Below are 23,695 nucleotides of genomic sequence, written 5' to 3'. Positions count from 1 at the left end.
GTGAACTACTGCAGCTTGGCCAGTTAGTGACAACCAGGGTGAACTACTGCAGCTTGGCCAGTTAGTGACAACCAGGGTGAACTACTGCAGCTTGGCCAGTTAGTGACAACCAGGGTGAACTCCTGCAGCTTGGCCAGTTAGTGATCTTGTGTCTGTAATGTCCATTCACAGACAGGAAGACTTTATGTACAGTAAACACTAACTTAGATCCTATAATAGCCACTCACTCACCTGCACAAGCATTAAGGAACAGCCAGTCAGTTTTCCTCATCCTGTTCTTAATCTGTTTGGTCTTCTTGAAATCAATGTTCTCCGGGCGGCGATGCTGCTCCTCTTCGCTGCCCATCGCCCCGGCCGCCAGCTCAATCCTCTGGAAGTCCATCTTTACCTCCGCCTCCTTCTTAGAGGTGGGTGGAGAAGTCATCCTCTGTCCCAGTCCCTGTCTCTGTCCCCCGCTCAGCCCTCTACTGCAGCTCCCCCCACTCCCTCTCCACCTGGCCCCGTCTCTGTCCTGTTCATTGATGATTGAGGATGTGGAGGAGGGAGACTCCACGGACTGCCCAGCCAGCTCTATAGGAATAGCCTCCCGGTTGTTAGGTTGAGGCTGTGGGTGGTCGCAGACAATGCACTTCCGGGTCTTGGGATAGTTCTGGTAAGTACAGGCCGTGCAAGTCCAGTGCTGCCCACTGCTACTGCCGCCACCACCACCACCACCTCGGGTGTTGAGTCTGTTGAGTCTGTTCCGGTCGTTGTACTCCTCTGTACAAGGGTCCATGGGGGGAGGGGCTGGGCGGTGGCCCACATTGGAGCCTGATGTCTGGGGGGCCTCTGTGGGGCTGCATGGGGTCCTCTGGTGGCGCTGACACAGACACTGGGTACAGCGGATGGCACGGGGCCAGTTCAAGTAGGTGCACATCTGACAGGACCATTTGGAGCTATTCTCAGCCATGCTGGGGGGCTTGACACGGGGCCTGGCACTGGAGTCTGGGTAGATGAGGAGGCTACCACAGCTTCCCTCGGGGCTTGGAGGGTCCTGCCAGCCACAACTAGGCTCCGTACTAAGACTGCTGGGGCTGCTATTGTAGGTCTCCTTTGTGATTATGGGACTGCTGGGGCACTGTGCACGACACATGGTGCACTTCACAGCGGACGGCCAGTTCTCATAGGTGCAGTAGTCGCAGGCCCACTTCACTCCCACCTCGGTCATCACGGACGAGGTAGAAAGAAAACGGTTCTGATCCCGTTACCAAGGGGATCAGTATGGCACTGTCTGCGGAGACATAAATGCACAGAAATGTTTTTTAGCAAAAAATGGTTTGCATACCATAAAAAAATATATATAAAATAACAAATATGGATAGGGTAAACCTTTTTAGCTGAACAGACAATAAGATAATAATACTAAATGTTTGGAAAGACGACACATTTATCTGCATTTCATTCCGTTTTTTTTTTTAAAGCTTACCGAGGACAATTTCATGTTCCGTACACTCCCAACTCAGGACATACTGTCTAGCTAGTAGCTAAGGGGCCCACCACAGACTTCAGTACCAGGACTAAACACTGTAGCTTTGCCAAGCAACTCAAACCCCCCCCACCACCATTAACGTTAGCTAGCGCGAAATGCTAACTAGTTCGCTTTTTGTTACGGAGACACCACCTGTCGGGGTTTGAAACACGGACAGCCATGTTGTTGTTGTTTTACCGTCTGTGTCGGGGGTGAAATATTGAAATAAACACCCCCCCCCCTCAACGTCCCCGGTTTTTTAAAAGGATATTGTTCGATGTTAACTAACTAGTTAGCTACGCTAGCTACGCTAGCTAGTTAGCGGACGGTTAGCTTGCTAGCTAGCTTTGCCAATCTATTAACATTAGCTAACGTTAGCTACTAGCTAGCTAATCCTATTATACTCAATAATGAACAACATTGTCTTTTGTCGTCGATCAATTGATCGTTGTCATTAGCTACTAAAACTATGGTCACCTAGTTACCTAGCTACCTAACTCATTGATGAATCGTATCTTTCCCTGTGTACTTTTCCTCCTCCTCGGTCCAGACAACATAACAAACCTGAATCGTTCAGTCCTGCCTTTCTAGTCCGTTCTTCCAGTGGATTTCTTGACCCTCCTTTTTCTCTCTCACATGTTTATCTTTGCCCACTGTAAACTATATGGGAGAAAAATAAATAAAAAGGGGACTGTGTTATAGTGTAAAGCTCCCTTCCGTTTCGCTCTTTATATCATGTTGTGAATCTGGACTCCATGGTTAGTGGGGATGAATCGTTCGCGAACAGCAACGATCGGTTCTTTTTTTTTTTTCTTGTGAACGGATCCTTTTTTGATGAACGACGGGAACCGAATTGCATTTGTGAAAGGTCGGTTCATTTGACTCTCTCATTTGCTTACTGTTACGACGATTTTTAACTGCAGATAAATTATAAAACAAAAAAAAGTATCTGAAGATAGTAATTCTTCACCACAAGAACAATCGTTTGTGAGGATACTCACATTCTGTTCCACACCACACGCATTTTTTTGCAGTGCTTGTTTCTCCATTTATTTTGCAGGGCATCTACATCATTTGGTCAGGTGAAATGTATTTGAAGTCATATGTCAGGATCTGACATGACGTCGGGCAACTTTTTGGGCTTTACATTGAAGATGTGTACTTTTTTTAACGGTTTTAGGTAGCTTCATTTTTAAGCAATATACCTACTGAACGAAGTGCCGTTTATGAGCCAAATTAACGGTCATTTTAGCTGAACGTAGCCAAATGAACGGTTATTTTAGTTGAACGTAGCCAAATGAACCGCATCTCGGAAAAGACCCCTAGGTAATATCACAATTGCAATTCCTTTGGAGAGTCTCAATAGCATTCTCCTTGTAATCCTCCCTCTCCTCGCCTCCTTCTCAAAACCCATTGGAGGACAAGGTCAGAGGGGCGGGACCTCTGGTTTTGTCATCCAATGGGTTTCGAGAAGGGGGTGAGAAGTGAAGGTCCCGTGTGCAGTTGGTAGAGCATGGCGCTTGAAACCTCAGGGTTGTGGGTTCAATTGCCACGGGGCCCAGTACGAAAAAATAAAAAATGAAAATGTATGCACTCACTACTGTAAGTCGGTCTGGAAAAGAGCGTCTGCTAACTGACATAAATGTAGAAGAGAGAGGACGCGAGATGTTCTCCCCTTGCGTCATTTCTCCTCGCCACCTCAAAAACCATTGGCTGAGAAGCTCAGAGGTCTCTCCTCTCGGAATGCCGAGCCATAAAAAAAATCGCCTGTGTTTTTATTGGCTGCGACGAAGATAGAGGGGAAAGACGTTTTAATCTGACGGAAGGAGTAGTACCACAGATTCTTTGGTAGTACATAGATATTTTGAGGATGTGTTTCACCTTTCCCCCAGTCCTCATTCTGCGTTAAAGTGTTTGTTTTCACCCCACCCAATAGGTGGCGGCAATACACCTTTTTTTGATTGTAGTCAGGCAGAGATGAAGAAGAAGATTGAGGGGGGGGAAATGCAAAGATCATATAAGATAGTTAAGTGACCGCTCTAACGATGGAAATACATGTCCTCAAAGAAGGAAGGAAGGAAGGCAGGCAGGAGGCGAGATCAGGTGGGACGATTCTCGCCAATGAGAGGGCAGATTCACAAAGGTGTGTAAAGTAATTAAGTAAATCAACTTTAAAGTAGTACTTAAGTATTTTTTGGGTGTATCTGTAATTTAATTTACTATTTATATTTTTTACAACTTTTACTTTCACTCCACTACATTCCTAAAGAAGATAATGTACTTTTTACTCCATACATTTTCCCTGACACTTAAAAAGGTACTTGTTACATTTCAAACGCTCAGGCAGGACAGCAATATGGTCCAATTCACACACCTATCAATATAACATTGTCATCCCTACTGCCTCTGATCTGGCAGACTCACTAAATACAAAATACTGCGTTAGTAAATTATGTTTGGAGTGTTGGAGTGCCTGTCTGTCTAGTTTTCTTAATATCAGGAATTTGATGTGTAGCATTTACATTATCTGTGTACTTTTACTCCAATATAGAGTACTTTTACTCCAATATAGAGTACTTTTACTCCAATATAGAGTACTTTTACTCCAATATAGAGTACTTTTACTCCAATATAGAGTACTTTTGCTCCAATATAGAGTACTTTTACTCCAATATAGAGTACTTTTACTCCAATATAGAGTACTTTTACTCCAATATAGAGTACCAAGGTTGCCAGGGGCACGGTGTAGCCTCCGACACATTGGTGCGGCTGGCTTCCGGGTTGGATGCGTGCTGTGTTAAGAAGCAGTACGGCTGGTTGGGTTGTGTATCGGAGGACGCATGACGTTCAGCCTTCGTCTCTCCCGAGCCCGTACGGGAGTTGTAGCAATGAGACAAGATAGTAGGTACTACAACAATTGGATACCACGAAATTGGGGGGAAAAAGGGGTACAATTAAAAAAAATAATAATAATTTAAAAACAGATACTTTTTAAAAAACTTTTACTCAAGTAGTATTTTACTGGGTGACTTTCACTTTTACTTGAGTCATTTGTTTTTATTAAGGTATCTTTACTTTTACTCAAGTATGACAGCTGGGTACTTTTTCCACCACTGGGTACATGTGTGAACGACGGTCACAACCAAGGCCTTTTATCAATTAGATCTGCTCACCTCCTGCTGGATACACATCGAGTATCCTCGATGAAAGGTGGCTACCGAGAAGGGGAGGACAATTTTCCATTTACAAACTCCTCGACCACTTAAACACTTATCGGTTTCAGGGTCACAGAGGAGAGAGGACGGAGGACGGTCTTTTGCCCAAACTAGATAACCCCTAAATCATTTTTCTCAAAGTTCCCAAGTCACGTGCAACCTAAACATTACAAAACTTTAATTAGATCGTATAATCCTCATGTAATTCGACCCTCTCTTCTAGACCTCCATATAAAAAAGGGACTTAACTGGCACGGGCAGACAAATCTTCTCACTTCGCCACTTCCTCTCTGGGAAATGTCCATATTCTTGCAAGTTACATTTTTTCTAAAAGAACCACTGTGACACTTCAAAATGCTCACCTGTTTAGCTAAAAAAAATATATATATATATATATATATATATATATATATATATATATATATAAACAGTACCAGTCAAAAGTTTGGACACACCTACTCATTCCAGGGTTCTAGAACACCTACTCATTCCAGGGTTCTAGAACACCTACTCATTCCAGGGTTCTAGAACACCTACTCATTCAAAGGTTTTTCTTTGTTTAAATCTATTTTCTACATTGTAGAATAATAGTGAAGACATCAAAACTATGAAATAACACATATGGAATCATGTAGTAACCAAAAAAAGTGTTAATCAAAATATATTTTATATTTGAGATTCTTCAAAGTAGCCACCCTTTGTCTTGATGCCAGCTTTGCACACTCTTGGCATTCTCTCAACCAGCTTCAGGAGATAATCACCTGGAATGCATTTTAATTAACAGGTGTGCCTTGTTAAACGTTCATTTGTGGACTTTCTTTCCTTCTTAATACGTTTGAGCCAATCAGTTATCTTGTGACAAGGTATGGGTGGTATACAGAATATATCCCTATTTGGTAAAATACCAAGTCCATATTATGGCAAGAACAGCTCAAATAAGCAAAGAGAAACAACAGTCCATCATTACTTTAAGGCATGAAGGTCAGTCAATCCGGAAAATTTCAAGAACTTTGAAAGTTTCTTCAAGTGCACTCGCAAAAACCATGAAGTGCTGTGATGAAACTGACTCTCATGAGGACAGCCACAGGAAATGAAGACCTAGAGTTACCTCTGCTGTGGAGGATAAGTTCATTAGAGTTACCAGCCTCTGTAATTGCAGCCCAAATAAATGCTTCACAGAGTTCAAGTAACAGACACATCTCAACGTCAACTGTTGAGACTGTTCTGAGACTGCATGAATCAGGCCTTCATGGTCCAATTGCTGCAAAGAAACCACTACTAAAGGACACCAATCAGAAGAAGAGACTTGCTTGGGCCAAGAAACACACGCAATGAACATTAGAACGGTGGAAATCTGTCTTTTCGTCTGATGAGTCCAAATGTGAGATTTTTTGTTCCAACCACCGTGTCTTTGTGAGACACAGAGTAGGTGAGCGGATGATCTCTGCATGTGTGGTTCCCACCGTGAAGCATGGAGGAGGAGGTCTGATGGTGTGTGGGTGCTTTGCTGGTGACACTGTCTGTGATTTATTTAGAATTCAAGGCACACTTATCCAGCATGGCTACTACAGCATTCTGCAGCGGGTGGAAAATACAGAGCAAAGGGGTTGGTAATGTTCTCTAGTTGCGCCGTGATTGGCTCAGTGTTCTGTCACTCATGGGGACACTACGTCACCGCCAAATCCACAGGGAGAGCTCAAAAATTCAAGCCCCTTTGATGCTGCTGAGTTACATTAGAGGTGCCCATCCAAGAAGGCTCAAGGTCATTGGCCACAGATAAAATGATGTCAAATCACGTTATATCTACAGTAGCTTTGATTGGACTGATCATGTCAACATCATACTTTCAAAATCGTAGCTAGCAGCCATCATCGTGAATCAAGTCAACTATCTACTGGCACATCCTTTTCAATCCTTGTCATATGAAGAGAAATAAGAAATTATAGGCATTTCGGTGCTCATCGTGCATTGGACATAAACATTACACAAGTTGGAAATCGCAAATTCAACAAGGTTTTGAAGGAATCAGTGACTAACTGCAAGCATTGCAAAGCAATCACTAGCCTGCTATTCAGTGGAGTGGCTGTCTTGTCTCAATTCTGGGATTAAGGGTCTCTTTTCCAAGCTGAAAATGATAAAAAATTCAACATTGGCCATGCTGTTATTGAAGCATGATTTATGTCACACCCAATACAACTTCACTCGGACCTGCAAAATCTGACTTCAGTGAGTTCAAGACAACTGGGAACTCGTGAAGAAACTCCATCATATGAAGAGAAAGTCTAGATAAAACCTAATCGGTGTTCATCGGACATTGGACATGAACATTACACAACAAGTTGGAAATCGCAAATTCAACATTGAGTGGTTTGGAAGGAATCCGTGGCTAACTGCAAGCATTACAAAGCAATCACTAGCCTGCTATTCAGTGGAGAGGGTGTGTGCTCTACGTCTGGGTTTAAGAGTCTCTTTTCCAATCTTAAAAGGATAAACATTCACGTGCAACACCCATGGGCCAGAAAAGGTTGACTACATTGGCCACGCTGTCAATCCAGTTTGATTTCTGACGCATTCAAAACAATTGGAAACTCTGAACTGGGAAATCTCAGACTTTAGTGAGTTCAAGACAACTGGGAACTCGGAACTGGGAAATCTCAGACTTTAGTGAGTTCAAGACAACTGGGAACTCGGAACTGGGAAATCTCAGACTTTAGTGAGTTCAAGACAACTGGGAACTCTGAAAAAAAAACAAGATCCCACTGTGAAAATACGTTGTGAACGGTCATTCAAATCGGAATTCCAAGTCGAGAACTCGAGCCTCCTTCTAGAACTCCGACCTGAAGATCACTGACGTCATAATAGAGTTCCCAGTTGTCTTGAAAGCACTATAAATCCAGAGAATGCCAGACTTCGATGACAAGGTCCGATGGCAAAAAGAAGGGCCGCCGCGACCACCTTCCTGTAAAAGTGAACACAGCACAACAATTGGAGGATTGGAGGAATGAGGGAGAGTGTGAAGAGAGGAGATGAGGAACAAGAGATGAGAGGAGAAGAGGAATGAGGGAGAGTGTGAAGAGAGGAGATGAGGAACAAGAGATGAGAGGAGAAGAGGAATGAGGGAGAGTGTGAAGAGAGGAGATGAGGAACAAGAGATGAGAGGAGAAGAGGAATGAGGGAGAGTGTGAAGAGAGGAGATGAGGAACAAGAGATGAGAGGAGAAGAGGAATGAGGGAGAGTGTGAAGAGAGGAGATGAGGAACAAGAGATGAGAGGAGAAGAGGAATGAGGGAGAGTGTGAAGAGAGGAGATGAGGAACAAGAGATGAGAGGAGAAGAGGAATGAGGGAGAGTGTGAAGAGAGGAGAGGAGGAACGAGAGATGAGAGGAGAAGAGGAATGAGGGAGAGTGTGAAGAGAGGAGAAGAGGAACGAGAGATGACAGGAGAGGAGGAGCGAGGGAGAGTGTGAAGAGAGGAGAAGAGGAACGAGAGATGAGAGGAGAGGAGGAACGAGGGGTGAGAGTGAGGAGAGGAGAGGAGAAGAAATGTGAGAGTGAATACAGACAGATGCCCTGTCCAAAATCAGTCCATTGAAGGGTGAAAGGGCTGTTTTAAAGGGCATAAAACCTTGATGGCTTTGTGGATTAATTAGTACAATGGTTTTGGTTCAGTTTGAACTAAACATTTTATCTTTCTCCCTCTGTTTTCCCAGGAAACACGTCACATGACTAGACTAGGGACCTGCATGCTCCAAGAATGGGGTAGAGCTCTAGGGCTGTTTTGGGAGGAAGTGGGGGTCGAGATCCTACCCAAATAGATCTGCAGGCATTGCATTGCATCAACCAATGGTTGCGTGCCACCTCATTGACTGTGCAGTCGGGGATCAGATTACTATATTACAGTATATGATCTGGTCACTGGTCAGCTGATATGTAACATACCTATCCAGGAGCTGTTGGTTGATGCATGCAACGTCTGAGCAGGGGAACGCATAGAGACCCTAAGAGATGACCTATCAGTAGGGGGCAGCATAGAGACCCTGAGAGATGACCTATCAGTAGGGAACTGCATAGAGACCCTGAGAGATGACCTATCAGTAGGGAACAGCATAGAGACCCTGAGAGACGACTGCTCTGAGCAGGGAGCAGCATAGAGGCCCTGAGAGACGACTGCTCTGAGCAGGGAGCAGCATAGAGACCCTGAGAGACGACTGCTCTGAGCAGGGAGCAGCATAGAGACCCTGAGAGACGACTGCTCTGAGCAGGGAGCAGCATAGAGACCCTGAGAGATGACTGCTCTGAGCAGGGAGCAGCATAGAGACCCTGAGAGACGACTGCTCTGAGCAGGGAGCAGCATAGAGACCCTGAGAGACGACTGCTCTGAGCAGGGAGCAGCATAGAGGCCCTGAGAGACGACTGCTCTGAGCAGGGAGCAGCATAGAGACCCTGAGAGACGACTGCTCTGAGCAGGGAGCAGCATAGAGACCCTGAGAGACGACTGCTCTGAGCAGGGAGCAGCATAGAGACCCTGAGAGACGACTGCTCTGAGCAGGGAGCAGCATAGAGACCCTGAGAGACGACTGCTCTGAGCAGGGAGCAGCATAGAGACCCTGAGAGACGACTGCTCTGAGCAGGGAGCAGCATAGAGACCCTGAGAGACGACTGCTCTGAGCAGGGAGCAGCATAGAGACCCTAAGAGACGACTGCTCTGAGCAGGGAGCAGCATAGAGACCCTGAGAGACGACTGCTCTGAGCAGGGAGCAGCATAGAGACCCTGAGAGACGACTGCTCTGAGCAGGGAGCAGCATAGAGACCCTGAGGGACGGACTGGGAATGAAAAATACCAGCCACCCACACAACACTTTATGTAAACAAGTTTACTGAACAAAATTTATAACAATAACTTTTAGTAGAATAGAACAAGCTCTTAGGAGGAGGCTGGCTAGAAGGAGGACATATTGGCGCAATGTCACTGGTAGCAAGAATCTTAGGAACCACCTGACCAGTAGAATACAGGAAGAAATGTGTCCTCTTAAAATAATACAACAACTGGGGTGGCATCCTGGCTCTGACTCAGTTTACATCTGTCTACTGCAGATGCACTATTTATTTTTGTACCTTGATTTAACGAGGCAAGTCAGTTAAGAACAAATTCTTATTTACAATGACGGCCTAGTGGTTTAACTGCCTTGTTCAGGGGCAGAACAACTTGTCAGCTCAGGGATTTGAACTTGCAACCTTCCAGTTACTAGTCCAACCACTAGGCTACTATCCTCACCCTGGATGAGTAATTCATATAAATGAGTATAATATTATAACATTAAATACAAAGTATAATGTTAGTATAATATTAATGTATTAATTATATCATGTTAGTATAATATTAATTTATTAATTATATGTTAGTATGTTCATATAATAGGATACCATACACCACTAGAATGATATTAATATATTCATTATATAATGTTAGTATAATATTAATATATTCATTATATAATGTTAGTATAATATTAATATATTAATTATATAATGTTAGTATAATATTAATGTATGAATTATATAATGTTAGTATGTTCATATAATAGGACACCACTAGAATTATATTAATTATATGAATTATATAATGTTAGTATGTTCATATAATAGGACACCACTAGAATGATATTAATGTATGAATTATATAATGTTAGTATGTTCATATAATAGGACACCACTAGAATGATATTAATTATATGAATTATATAATGTTAGTATGTTCATATAATAGGACACCACTAGAATGATATTAATGTATGAATTATATAATGTTAGTATGTTCATATAATAGGACACCACTAGAATGATATTAATTATATGAATTATATAATGTTAGTATGTTCATATAATAGGACACCACTAGAATGATATTAATTCCAATTGGACAATGCAGCAGTTTAAGAAACACACAACCAACATTTTTAATTTTTCGTAGGTTTTGTTTCCGTCATTAAATCCTTGCGCAAGACAAATGGTCTACATCGGTGGTTCGTCTCCAGTTTGTTAATGCTAAGTACTAACTAGTCAGTTATCATAACTATTCATGCATAACAATGAGTTCAACGTTTGAATAATTTCTTATTTAAAAAAATAACATTTGGCTGCATCAGCCTCAAGGGATTTCAACCTCTTCTCTCTCTGCTTTTCGTGTTTTCTCTTGTTGTTTGTCCATGTTGCTCCACTCCCCTATATATCCAGATGTCACCGCGAAACAGAGATGGGAAGCTGGGGTGCCCAGCGGAAGTTAGAACGGACTGGACCAAATGTCATTGGCTGGGAGAGAGACTGACAGATGTAATGCCCAACGGCAGCGACACTCGCCTGGCCCAGTCAGACACACAGTGATTGGTTATTTTTATTTAAGCGGGGGTTATTTATATTTAGCATTGTATCAGCATTAATTGTCAAACTGGATCCTATATAAAGTATTTTTCTTTTCGGTGACACACACACGCCAGCCTACCATCATAACAAGATGGCAGCCTCCTTGAGCCGGTTACACCACATTTCACTTCACGTTACAAACGTGGATAAAATAGCGTATGAACTTGTTTCTAAATTTAAGTTTAATTTATTTGTTGCGAGGTTGACGGAGAAGTCAAAACAGTTGGCTTTCAGGAAAGGAGCGGCAGTTTTCGTCGTCAATGAAAGACCATTGAATGGAGTAACACTATCGAGCAAGAGAGGTATTTCTCCTTCAGAATCGGAACCGGGATGGACGAACAACATTCAAACCGGGATAAAGAACGACAAGGATCCGAAATGTCTCTACGATGTCAACCCACACTATTCCGTCGACACCGCGTCTAACGTCTGTTTCGAAGTAGAAGACGTGGAAAGGTCATTCAAGTCCCTTCGCAACCTTGGCTGCGATTTCTTGGTGCCTCCGACAGAGGTGTGTGACGAGAAAGGGATTGTCACCTATTCAGTCGTCAAATCAATCATGGGAAATGTGAACCACACGCTCATTGACACGAGTAAATACAAGGGGAGTTTCTTACCCGGGTTTCAGGATGTTGAAAACGGCACACCGTTGTCTAATAGTACGGAGTCTTCCTGTCCAGTCATTCATTTTGATCACATCACCTATGCTTGTCCGAGACGGTGCACACCGCAAGTGATGAGCTGGTATGAGAGGCACTTTGGCTTCCACAGGTTCTTCATTAACAGGTTAAGTGGCTTTTTATTTATTTTTATGTAATGATTCTGCAATTTGAAAATGATGAATTGTTAGATGATGATTATTGATCATGTGATATGAAAGTTATTGTGAGTATATAATTTTTTTTTTTGTTTGAGTTGGGCACCAGACCTGTTAGTGCTGTCACGCCACTCTGTGTCATAAGCCAAACATGTGGAATGATAGCACAAACTGGGTTTGGTACCCAGGCTACGCTATAAGGATAAACCATGTAATTAGGCATTTTAAAACCAATTAAATAGCATGTCTATGGGATCAACAATGAAGACAAATAGATGCTCTTTCTGTAAGTGTTGGGGTTTTCGCCCATCTTTTTACAAATGTCCCACCTGGGACAATAAATAAATGTACTCTGTCTGTTTCCCTTAGTAATGAGGATGTGGACGAGGGCTATGTTCTGAACACGGAGGGCATTGGACTGCGTCTCACAGCCATGGAGTACTGGAAATGCAGCCAGACCGGAATCAAGCTTCCCTTCACAGATGACCAACAACCGGACTGCAAGTTTGTCATCGCGGAGTCGCTGCCTGACCAAGGTCGTCACTTTCAGAGAGTCATACCGCTCATTTCTTAAAATGTTTTTCCGTGCTTCCTCAAATCCTATCTTCTCCTCTTTCTCACCTATTTTGGAAGGTCAAAGGTCCCTCATCATTTTTTTTTTTTTTTTTTTTTTTGATTTACCCCTTTTTCTCCCCAATTTCGTGGTATCCAATTGTTGTAGTAGCTACTATCTTGTCTCATTGCTACAACTCCCGTACGGGCTCGGGAGAGACGAAGGTTGAAAGTCATGCATCCTCCGATACACAACCCAACCAGCCGTACTGCTTCTTAACACAGCGCGCGTCCAACCCGGAAGCCAGCCACACCAATGTGTCGGAGGAAACACTGTGTACCTGGCGACCCCGGCCCCCCACAGGAGTCGCTGGTGCACGATGAGACAAGGACATCCCTACCGACCAAGCCCTCCCTAACCCGGACGACGCTAGGCCAATTGTGCGTCGCCCCACGGACCTCCCGGTCGCGGCCGGTTACGACAGAGCCTAGGTGCGAACCCAGAGTCTCTGATGGCACAGCTGGCGCTGCAGTACAGCGCCCTTAACCACTGGTCCCTCATCTTTAATAGGATTTGAGGAGGTTAGGAGTAGAGGTTGACACGGGAATGAACATTCAGTCCTGTCAACAAAAAATTTCCCCCTGTACTGTCTTGATCCGGCAACAGTTCTATAACCCCAGAACTGTCCTGTCCCTTCCTGATAAAAGTCCGTCCGGTCCCTTCCTGATAAAAGTCCGTCCGGTCCCGTGCGCAGAAATATGTAGGTTATTATGTTTAAGAACTATTACAAATAATGTAATATTGCGACTGTGATATGTGGTTGTATTGTCTAATTGTAGTTAAATGTTCTGACTGTAGGTGTAACAGTTTTCGCTTCCGTCCCACTCATCGTCCCTACCTGGACTCGAACCAGGGACCCTCTGCACACATCGACAACTGACACCCACAAAGCATCGTTACCTGTCGCACCACAAAACCCGCGGCCCTTGCCGAGCAAAGGGGAAACAACTACTTCAAGGCCTCTCAAAGCGAGTGATGTCACAGATTGAAACGATATATATATATATATATATATATATATATATATATATATATATATATATATATATATATTTTTTTTTTTTAGCTTTATTTAACTAGGCAAGTCAGTTAAGAACAAATTCTTATTTTCAATGACGGCCTAGGAACAGTGGGTTAACTGCCTTGTTCAGGGGCAGAACGACAGATACCTTGTCAGCTCGGGGGTTTGAACTTGCAACCTTCCATTTACTAGTCCAACGCTCTAACCACTAGGCTACCCAGCTATTAGCGCCGCACCATCGCTAACTAGCTAGCCATTTCACATCGGTTACACAGGCCTATATCTCTCTGGATGAGAACGTATTCTAAAGGACTTAAATAGATGGCTGGAGGATGAGGACAGCGCCCCCTGCAGGATGGTCTGTTCACTACTAGTGTAAATCTGTGGCCTACACCCTGAGCACTGCGCACATGTTAACATTTTCAACAGATTAACATTTACAACGTCAACCTAAATAAATACAAGAACACCTAAAGTGGCAGCACAAGTCAATCTATTTTTGTTTCATTTGGGCTTGATGGTAAAGTAGTTGGGGGTTTAGCTATGCTGCTTCAGGCTGCTTGGGCTTGATGGTAAAGTAGTTGGGGGTTTAGCTATGCTGCTTCAGGCTGCTTGGGCTTGATGGTAAGGTTGTTGGGGGGTTTAGCTATGCTGCTTCAGGCTGCTTGGGCTTGATGGTAAGGTTGTTGGGGGGTTTAGCTATGCTGCTTCAGGCTGCTTGGGCTTGATGGTAAAGTTGTTGGGGGGTTTAGCTATGAGGCTGCTTGGGCTTGATGGTAAAGTAGTTGGGGTGTTCAGCTATGAGGCTGCTTGGGCTTGATGGTAAGGTAGTTGGGGGTTTAGCTATGCTGCTTGGGATTGATGGTAAAGTAGTTGGGGGGTTTAGCTATGCTGCTTCAGGCTGCTTGGGCTTGATGGTAAGGTAGTTGGGGGTTTAGCTATGCTGCTTCAGGCTGCTTGGGCTTGATGGTAACGTTGTTGGGGGGTTTAGCTAGGCTGCTTGGGCTTGATGGTAAAGTAGTTGGGGGTTTAGCTAGGCTGCTTGGGCTTGATGGTAAAGTAGTTGGGGGTTTAGCTATGCTGCTTCAGGCTGCTTGGGCTTGATGGTAAGGTTGTTGGGGGGTTTAGCTATGCTGCTTGGGCTTGATGGTAAAGTAGTTGGAGGGTTTAGCTATGCTGCTTCAGGCTGCTTGGGCTTGATGGTAAGGTTGTTGGGGGGTTTAGCTATGCTGCTTCAGGCAGCTTGGGCTTGATGGTAAAGTAGTTGGGGGGTTTAGCTATGTTGCTTCAGGCTGCTTGGGCTTGATGGTAAAGTAGTTGGGGGGTTTAGCTATGCTGCTTCAGGCTGCTTGGGCTTGATGGTAAAGTTGTTGGGGGGTTTAGCTATGAGGCTGCTTGGGCTTGATGGTAAAGTAGTTGGGGGGTTTAGCTATGTTGCTTCAGGCTGCTTGGGCTTGATGGTAAAGTAGTTGGGGGGGTTTAGCTATGCTGCTTCAGGCTGCTTGGGCTTGATGGTAAAGTAGTTGGGGGGTTTAGCTAGGCTGCTTCAGGCTGCTTGGGCTTGATGGTAAAGTTGTTGGGGGGTTTAGCTATGAGGCTGCTTGGGCTTGATGGTAAAGTTGTTGGGGGGTTTAGCTATGCTGCTTGGGCTTGATGGTAAGGTAGTTGGGGGTTTAGCTAGGCTGCTTGGGCTTGATGGTAAAGTAGTTGGGGGGTTTAGCTATGTTGCTTGGGCTTGATGGTAAAGTAGTTGGGGGGTTTAGCTATGCTGCTTGGGATTGATGGTAAAGTAGTTGGGGGGTTTAGCTATGCTGCTTGGGCTTGATGGTAAAGTAGTTGGGGGGTTTAGCTATGCTGCTTGGGCTTGATGGTAAAGTAGTTGGGGGGTTTAGCTATGCTGCTTCAGGCTGCTTGGGCTTGATGGTAAGGTTGTTGTGGGTTTAGCTAGGCTGCTTCAGGCTGCTTGGGCTTGATGGTAAAGTAGTTGGGGGGTTTAGCTATGCTGCTTGGGCTTGATGGTAAAGTTGTTGGGGGGGTTTAGCTATGCTGCTTGGGCTTGATGGTAAAGTAGTTGGGGGGTTTAGCTATGCTGCTTCAGGCTGCTTGGGCTTGATGGTAAGGTTGTTGGGGGTTTAGCTAGGCTGCTTCAGGCTGCTTGGGCTTGATGGTAAAGTAGTTGGGGGGTTTAGCTATGCTGCTTGGGCTTGATGGTAAAGTTGTTGGGGGGGTTTAGCTATGCTGCTTGGGCTTGATGGTAAAGTAGTTGGGGGGTTTAGCTATGCTGCTTCAGGCTGCTTGGGCTTGATGGTAAGGTTGTTGGGGGTTTAGCTATGCTGCTTCAGGCTGCTTGGGCTTGATGGTAAAGTAGTTGGGGGGTTTAGCTATGCTGCTTGGGCTTGATGGTAAAGTCGTTGGGGGGTTTAGCTATGCTGCTTCAGGCTGCTTGGGCTTGATGGTAAGGTTGTTGGGGGTTTAGCTATGCTGCTTGGGCTTGATGGTAAAGTTGTTGGGGGTTTAGCTATGCTGCTTGGGCTTGATGGTAAAGTAGTTGGAGGGTTTAGCTATGCTGCTTCAGGCTGCTTGGGCTTGATGGTAAGGTTGTTGGGGGGTTTAGCTATGCTGCTTCAGGCTGCTTGGGCTTGATGGTAAAGTTGTTGGGGGTTTAGCTATGCTGCTTCAGGCTGCTTGGGCTTGATGGTAAAGTAGTTGGGGGTTTAGCTATGCTGCTTCAGGCTGCTTGGGCTTGATGGTAAAGTAGTTGGGGGGTTTAGCTATGCTGCTTCAGGCTGCTTGGGCTTGATGGTAAAGTAGTTGGGGGGTTTAGCTAGGCTGCTTCAGGCTGCTTGGGCTTGATGGTAAAGTTGTTGGGGGTTTAGCTATGCTGCTTCAGGCTGCTTGGGCTTGATGGTAAAGTAGTTGGGGGTTTAGCTATGCTGCTTCAGGCTGATTGGGCTTGATGGTAAAGTAGTTGGGGGTTTAGCTATGTCGCTTGTCCAGCTCTTCTGTTGGTAGACTATTTGATTAAACCTCAGCATTACATTTTTTTTTTTTTTTTACAAGTCGTGTACTGGGAGTTGTCTTTGACAACAAAGAAACCAATCAAATTTAGCTTAAACGTTGTTCTTTCCTTGGCTGTAATGTTAGTGATGGGTCCTTGGCTGTAATGTTAGTGATGGGACCTTGGCTGTAATGTTAGTGATGGGTCCTTGGCTGTGATGGGTCCTTGGCTGTGATGTTAGTGATGGGTCCTTGGCTGTAATGTTAGTGATGGGTCCTTGGCTGTAATGTTAGTGATGGGTCCTTGGCTGTAATGTTAGTGATGGGTCCTTGGCTGTAATGTTAGTAATGGGTCCTTGGCTGTAATGTTAGTGATGGGTCCTTGGCTGTAATGTTAGTGATGGGTCCTTGGCTGTAATGTTAGTGATGGGTCCTTGGCTGTAATGTTAGTGATGGGTCCTTGGCTGTAATGTTAGTGATGGGTCCTTGGCTGTAATGTTAGTGATGGGTCCTTGGCTGTAATGTTAGTGATGGGTCCTTGGCTGTGATGGGTCCTTGGCTGTGATGTTGGTGATGGGTCCTTGGCTGTAATGTTAGTGATGGGTCCTTGGCTGTGATGGGACCTTGGCTGTAATGTTAGTGATGGGACCTTGGCTGTAATGTTAGTGATGGGACCTTGGCTGTAATGTTAGTGATGGGTCCTTGGCTGTAATGTTAGTAATGGGTCCTTGGCTGTAATGTTAGTGATGGGACCTTGGCTGTAATGTTAGTGATGGGACCTTGACTGTAATGTTAGTGATGGGTCCTTGGCTGTAATGTTAGTGATGGGTCCTTGGCTGTAATGTTAGTGATGGGTCCTTGGCTGTGATGGGTCCTTGGCTGTTATGTTGGTGATGGGTCCTTGGCTGTAATGTTAGTGATGGGTCCTTGGCTGTGATGGGTCCTTGGCTGTGATGTTAGTGATGGGTCCTTGGCTGGAATGTTAGTGATGGGTCCTTGGCTGGAATGTTAGTGATGGGTCCTTGGCTGTAATGTTAGTGATGGGTCCTTGGCTGTAATGTTAGTGATGGGTCCTTGGCTGTAATGTTAGTAATGGGTCCTTGGCTGTAATGTTAGTAATGGGTCCTTGGCTGTAATGTTAGTGATGGGTCCTTGGCTGTAATGTTAGTGATGGGTCCTTGGCTGTAATGTTAGTGATGGGTCCTTGGCTGTAATGTAAGTGATGGGTCCTTGGCTGTGATGAGTCCTTGGCTGTAATGTTAGTGATGGGTCCTTGGCTGTAATGTTAGTGATGGGTCCTTGGCTGTAATGTTAGTGATGGGTCCTTGGCTGTGATGGGTCCTTGGCTGTGATGTTGGTGATGGGTCCTTGGCTGTAATGTTAGTGATGGGTCCTTGGCTGTGATGGGACCTTGGCTGTAATGTTAGTGATGGGACCTTGGCTGTAATGTTAGTGATGGAACCTTGGCTGTAATGTTAGTGATGGGTCCTTGGCTGTAATGTTAGTAATGGGTCCTTGGCTGTAATGTTAGTGATGGGACCTTGGCTGTAATGTTAGTGATGGGACCTTGACTGTAATGTTAGTGATGGGTCCTTGGCTGTGATGGGTCCTTGGCTGTTATGTTGGTGATGGGTCCTTGGCTGTAATGTTAGTGATGGGTCCTTGGCTGTGATGGGTCCTTGGCTGTGATGTTAGTGATGGGTCCTTGGCTGGAATGTTAGTGATGGGTCCTTGGCTGGAATGTTAGTGATGGGTCCTTGGCTGTAATGTTAGTGATGGGTCCTTGGCTGTAATGTTAGTGATGGGTCCTTGGCTGTAATGTTAGTGATGGGTCCTTGGCTGTAATGTTAGTGATGGGTCCTTGGCTGTAATGTTAGTGATGGGTCCTTGGCTGTGATGGGTCCTTGGCTGTAATGTTAGTGATGGGTCCTTGGCTGTAATGTTAGTGATGGGTCCTTGGCTGTAATGTTAGTGATGGGTCCTTGGCTGTGATGGGTCCTTGGCTGTGATGTTGGTGATGGGTCCTTGGCTGTAATGTTAGTGATGGGTCCTTGGCTGTGATGGGACCTTGGCTGTAATGTTAGTGATGGGACCTTGGCTGTAATGTTAGTGATGGGACCTTGGCTGTGATGGGTCCTTGGCTGTGATGTTAGTGATGGGTCCTTGGCTGGAATGTTAGTGATGGGTCCTTGGCTGGAATGTTAGTGATGGGTCCTTGGCTGTAATGTTAGTGATGGGTCCTTGGCTGTAATGTTAGTAATGGGTCCTTGGCTGTAATGTTAGTGATGGGACCTTGGCTGTAATGTTAGTGATGGGACCTTGACTGTAATGTTAGTGATGGGTCCTTGGCTGTGATGGGTCCTTGGCTGTTATGTTGGTGATGGGTCCTTGGCTGTAATGTTAGTGATGGGTCCTTGGCTGTGATGGGTCCTTGGCTGTGATGTTAGTGATGGGTCCTTGGCTGGAATGTTAGTGATGGGTCCTTGGCTGGAATGTTAGTGATGGGTCCTTGGCTGTAATGTTAGTGATGGGTCCTTGGCTGTAATGTTAGTGATGGGTCCTTGGCTGTAATGTTAGTGATGGGTCCTTGGCTGTAATGTTAGTGATGGGTCCTTGGCTGTAATGTTAGTGATGGGTCCTTGGCTGTGATGGGTCCTTGGCTGTAATGTTAGTGATGGGTCCTTGGCTGTAATGTTAGTGATGGGTCCTTGGCTGTAATGTTAGTGATGGGTCCTTGGCTGTGATGGGTCCTTGGCTGTGATGTTGGTGATGGGTCCTTGGCTGTAATGTTAGTGATGGGTCCTTGGCTGTGATGGGACCTTGGCTGTAATGTTAGTGATGGGACCTTGGCTGTAATGTTAGTGATGGGACCTTGGCTGTGATGGGTCCTTGGCTGTGATGTTAGTGATGGGTCCTTGGCTGGAATGTTAGTGATGGGTCCTTGGCTGGAATGTTAGTGATGGGTCCTTGGCTGTAATGTTAGTGATGGGTCCTTGGCTGTAATGTTAGTGATGGGTCCTTGGCTGTAATGTTAGTGATGGGTCCTTGGCTGTAATGTTAGTGATGGGTCCTTGGCTGTAATGTTAGTGATGGGTCCTTGGCTGTGATGGGTCCTTGGCTGTAATGTTAGTGATGGGTCCTTGGCTGTAATGTTAGTGATGGGTCCTTGGCTGTAATGTTAGTGATGGGTCCTTGGCTGTGATGGGTCCTTGGCTGTGATGTTGGTGATGGGTCCTTGGCTGTAATGTTAGTGATGGGTCCTTGGCTGTGATGGGACCTTGGCTGTAATGTTAGTGATGGGACCTTGGCTGTAATGTTAGTGATGGGACCTTGGCTGTAATGTTAGTGATGGGTCCTTGGCTGTAATGTTAGTAATGGGTCCTTGGCTGTAATGTTAGTGATGGGACCTTGGCTGTAATGTTAGTGATGGGTCCTTGGCTGTAATGTTAGTAATGGGTCCTTGGCTGTAATGTTAGTGATGGGTCCTTGGCTGTAATGTTAGTGATGGGTCCTTGGCTGTAATGTTAGTGATGGGTCCTTGGCTGTAATGTTAGTAATGGGTCCTTGGCTGTAATGTTAGTGATGGGTCCTTGGCTGTAATGTTAGTGATGGGTCCTTGGCTGTAATGTTAGTGATGGGTCCTTGGCTGTAATGTTAGTGATGGGTCCTTGGCTGTAATGTTAGTGATGGGTCCTTGGCTGTAATGTTAGTGATGGGTCCTTGGCTGTAATGTTAGTGATGGGACCTTGGCTGTAATGTTAGTGATGGGTCCTTGGCTGTAATGTTAGTGATGGGTCCTTGGCTGTGATGTTGGGTAACATCCTGCGGGTGTCCTGTTTCCGGTGTCAACCTCTAGTTAGGAGAGACGATGTGAGGAAATGATGGATTGAGAGAAAGAGCCAATGCATTTACCCGTGACCAATTTGAATTCTAATTAATTACCACCTGCCGAGACCTGAATGGTGTCTATCTCGGTCTGAATGGTGTCTGAATGGTGTCTGTTTCAGGCAGTAACCAGGTGGACACCTTTCTGGAGCAGCACGGAGGCCCAGGGATCCAGCACATTGGATTGTACACACAGGACATAGTGTCCACAGCACAGACCATGGGCCAGGCAGGAGTCCACTTCTTCTCTCCTCCGCCTGCCTACTACACGGAGGTTTGTCTCACTCGGTCACCATGGCACTCAATGGCTCATCCCAAATGGAACCCCTAGAGGATTTGATTGGGATAAGCAATATGGTGAAACTTCCCCTTAGCCAATCAGAGAGCAGATTGTAGCTACTACCATATTGATTGCACCTAATAATTATACATTTATTTAACTTTTTATCGCACTTTTTATAATCTACAATCTCCTTCACTCATGTCCGTCCGTCTCTCACGCGCGTCCGTCCTTCCGTCTCTCTCGCTCGTCCGTCCTTCCGTCTCTCACGCGCGTCCGTCCGTCCGTCTCTCACGCGCGTCCGTCCGTCCGTCTCTCTCGCGCGTCCGTCCGTCCGTCCGTCTCTCTCGCGCGTCCGTCCGTCCGTCCGTCTCTCACGCGCGTCCGTCCGTCTCTCACGCGTGTCCGTCAGTCCGTCTCTCACGCGCGTCTGTCCTTCCGTCTCTCACGCGCGTCCGTCCGTCTCTCACGCGCGTCCGTCCTTCCGTCTCTCACGCGCGTCCGTCCTTCCGTCTCTCACGCGTGTCCGTCCTTCCGTCTCTCACGCGTGTCCGTCCTTCCGTCTCTCACGCGCGTCCGTCTCTCACGCGCGTCCGTCCTTCCGTCTCTCACGCGTGTCCGTCCTTCCGTCTCTCACGCGCGTCCGTCCTTCCGTCTCTCACGCGCGTCCGTCCTTCCGTCTCTCACGCGCGTCCGTCCTTCCGTCTCTCACGCGCGTCCGTCCTTCCGTCTCTCACGCGCGTCCGTCCTTCCGTCTCTCACGCGCGTCCGTCCGTCTCTCACGCGCGTCCGTCCGTCTCTCACGCGCGTCCGTCCTTCCGTCTCTCACGCGCGTCCGTCCTTCCGTCTCTCACGCGCGTCCGTCCTTCCGTCTCTCACGCGCGTCCGTCCTTCCGTCTCTCACGCGCGTCCGTCCTTCCGTCTCTCACGCGCGTCCGTCCGTCTCTCACGCGCGTCCGTCCGTCCGTCTCTCACGCGCGTCCGTCCGTCCGTCTCTCACGCGCGTCCGTCCGTCCCTCACGCGCGTCCGTCCGTCCCTCACGCGCGTCCGTCCTTCCGTCTCTCACGCGCGTCCGTCCTTCCGTCTCTTACGCGCGTCTGTCCGTCCGTCTCTTACGCGCGTCCGTCCGTCTCTTACGCGCTTCCGTTCGTCTCTCACGCGCGCAACCATTGGTTAATGAAACGCCTGCGCGTCTAGTCAGGCAGGAAGTCGAACTTTGCGTCTACTACCACTGTGCTCGTTGACCCCTGTGTCTGTCCTGTGGCAGGAAGTCGAACGTTATGTCTACTACCACTGTGTCTGTCCTGTGGCAGGAAGTCGAAAGTTACGTCTACTACCACTGTGCTCGTTGACCCCCGTGTCTGTCCTGTGGCAGGTGGGTAAGCAGCAAGAGATGGAGGACGCAGGTTACGACCCCCAGATGCTGTCTCAGCACAGCATCCTCCTGGACACAGACCTGTGCCAGGTCCAGACTGACCCGTCCTGTCAGACTACGGACACGCAGAAGAAAAGGTATCAGATTCATTAGCCTGTAGGTATCAAATGCTAGTGTTCTTTAAAGACTGTCGTGGGTTTTCAATATAGTACTTTATGTCAGCTCTGGTGAGACCGCAGTATGTCTACTGCTCTGCTTCATCACAACACAGAGTGTAGAGGTCAGAGTGTAGAGGTCAGAGTGTAGAGGTCAGAGTGTAGAGGTCAGAGTGTAGAGGTCAGAGTGTAGAGGTCAGAGTGTAGAGGTCAGAGTGTAGAGGTCAGAGTGTAGAGACCGGTCAGTCAGAGTATAAATGTTTTCTAATGATGATCAGAAACCACCTTCAAGGAAGTGAGACACCCAGTGTCCTTTTACTGACTGACTGAGGTCGAAGCTACCCAATATATCTAACCTATGTTTTCCTCTCTTCTCATTCCCTCCAAACAGATACCTGCTCCAGGCGTTCACCAAGCCCATCTTCTCATTCCCTCTAAACAGATACCTGCTCCAGGCGTTCACCAAGCCCATCTTCTCATTCCCTCTAAACAGATACCTGCTCCAGGCGTTCACCAAGTCCATCTTCTCATTCCCTCTAAACAGATACCTGCTCCAGGCGTTCACCAAGTCCATCTTCTCATTCCCTCTAAACAGATACCTGCTCCAGGCGTTCACCAAGCCCATCTTCTATTTCCCAGATACCTGCTCCAGGCGTTCACCAAGCCCATCTTCTCATTCCCTCTAAACAGATACCTGCTCCAGGCGTTCACCAAGCCCATCTTCTATTTCCCAGATACCTGCTCCAGGCGTTCACCAAGCCCATCTTCTCATTCACTCTAAACAGATACCTGCTCCAGGTGTTCACCAAGCCCATCTTCTCATTCTCAGATACCTGCTCCAGGCGTTCACCAAGCCCATCTTCTCATTCCCTCTAAACAGATACCTGCTCCAGGCGTTCACCAAGCCCATCTTCTCATTCCCTCTAAACAGATACCTGCTCCAGGCGTTCACCCAGCCCATCTTCTCAGAGGACACCTTCTTCCTGGAGCTAATCGAGAGGAGAGGTGCGTCAGGGTTCGGAGAGGGGAACATCCAAGCCCTGTGGAGGTCTGTCCAGGCATACATGGACACAGAGAGGGCAGAGACTGAGGCACAAGGAGAGAACACGACTCACAGAACATAACCCCAGAGCCGAAGCACTGCCACAGCGCGTAACGTTTTACAGCGAACTCCTTCCTCCGCTACTCTTTCATCTGTGTGAGGCTAAAATACACGGAGTTTCCCGGGGAAGCTGTGGAGCGCCGGGGAAGCTGTGGAGCGCCGGGGAAGCTGTGGAGCGCCGGGGAAGCTGTGGAGCGCCGGGGAAGCTGTGGAGCGCCGGGGAAGCATGATTTAATTATTGTGTTTATGAGTCTGTTATTAAATATGTATGTTTAATGATTTTTCATTAAATCATGTATGACTACAAAT

The 23,695-nt window shown here is 46.4% G+C and overlaps 2 protein-coding genes across 7 annotated transcripts in view; one reads left to right on the top strand and one right to left on the bottom strand.

The window, feature by feature from the left end:
* Positions 1 to 11,882, bottom strand: part of LOC110506972 (ubiquitin thioesterase ZRANB1) — a 68,671-nt gene extending 56,789 nt beyond the window's left edge. Inside the window, exons 1-2 of one of the 4 annotated variants that reach the window (XM_036972617.1) lie at positions 11,758 to 11,882; positions 232 to 1,270 (exon numbers count right to left, since the gene is read on the bottom strand). In XM_036972617.1, the coding sequence (XP_036828512.1) occupies positions 232 to 1,207 (976 nt within the window). In that variant the 5' untranslated portion in view covers positions 1,208 to 1,270; positions 11,758 to 11,882. The other 3 variants (XM_036972618.1, XM_036972615.1, XM_036972616.1) reach the window with 3 other exon arrangements.
* On the top strand, positions 10,952 to 23,695 carry LOC118947673 (4-hydroxyphenylpyruvate dioxygenase-like protein). 3 transcript variants are annotated; one of them, XM_036972620.1, is made up of 5 exons: positions 10,952 to 11,926; positions 12,327 to 12,493; positions 20,596 to 20,747; positions 22,130 to 22,266; positions 22,924 to 23,196. In XM_036972620.1, exons 1-5 carry the CDS (start codon positions 11,232 to 11,234, stop codon positions 23,063 to 23,065), a joined length of 1,293 nt encoding a protein of 430 aa, XP_036828515.1. In that variant the 5' UTR covers positions 10,952 to 11,231; the 3' UTR covers positions 23,066 to 23,196. The 3 variants fall into 3 exon arrangements, with proteins under 3 accessions (XP_036828515.1, XP_036828516.1, XP_036828514.1); XM_036972621.1 differs by lacking the exon at positions 22,924 to 23,196 and adding an exon at positions 23,216 to 23,350 and having other exon boundaries at positions 10,965 to 11,926; positions 22,130 to 22,285; XM_036972619.1 differs by lacking the exon at positions 22,924 to 23,196 and adding an exon at positions 23,216 to 23,695 and having other exon boundaries at positions 11,232 to 11,926.

Source organism: Oncorhynchus mykiss, unplaced genomic scaffold, assembly GCF_013265735.2.
Source record: "Oncorhynchus mykiss isolate Arlee unplaced genomic scaffold, USDA_OmykA_1.1 un_scaffold_186, whole genome shotgun sequence".
NCBI classification, from domain to species: Eukaryota; Metazoa; Chordata; class Actinopteri; order Salmoniformes; family Salmonidae; genus Oncorhynchus; species Oncorhynchus mykiss.
This window is presented reverse-complemented; position numbering and strand designations above follow the sequence as displayed.

Coding starts and splice junctions, on each gene's coding strand:
- LOC118947673 (XM_036972619.1), top strand. CDS start 11,232: ATGGCAGCCTCCTTGAGCCGGTTACACCACATTTCACTTCACGTTACA. Junction 20,748..22,129: donor CGCCTGCCTACTACACGGAG/GTTTGTCTCACT, acceptor GTCCTGTGGCAG/GTGGGTAAGCAGCAAGAGAT. Junction 22,267..23,215: donor ACGGACACGCAGAAGAAAAG/GTATCAGATTCA, acceptor CCCTCTAAACAG/ATACCTGCTCCAGGCGTTCA.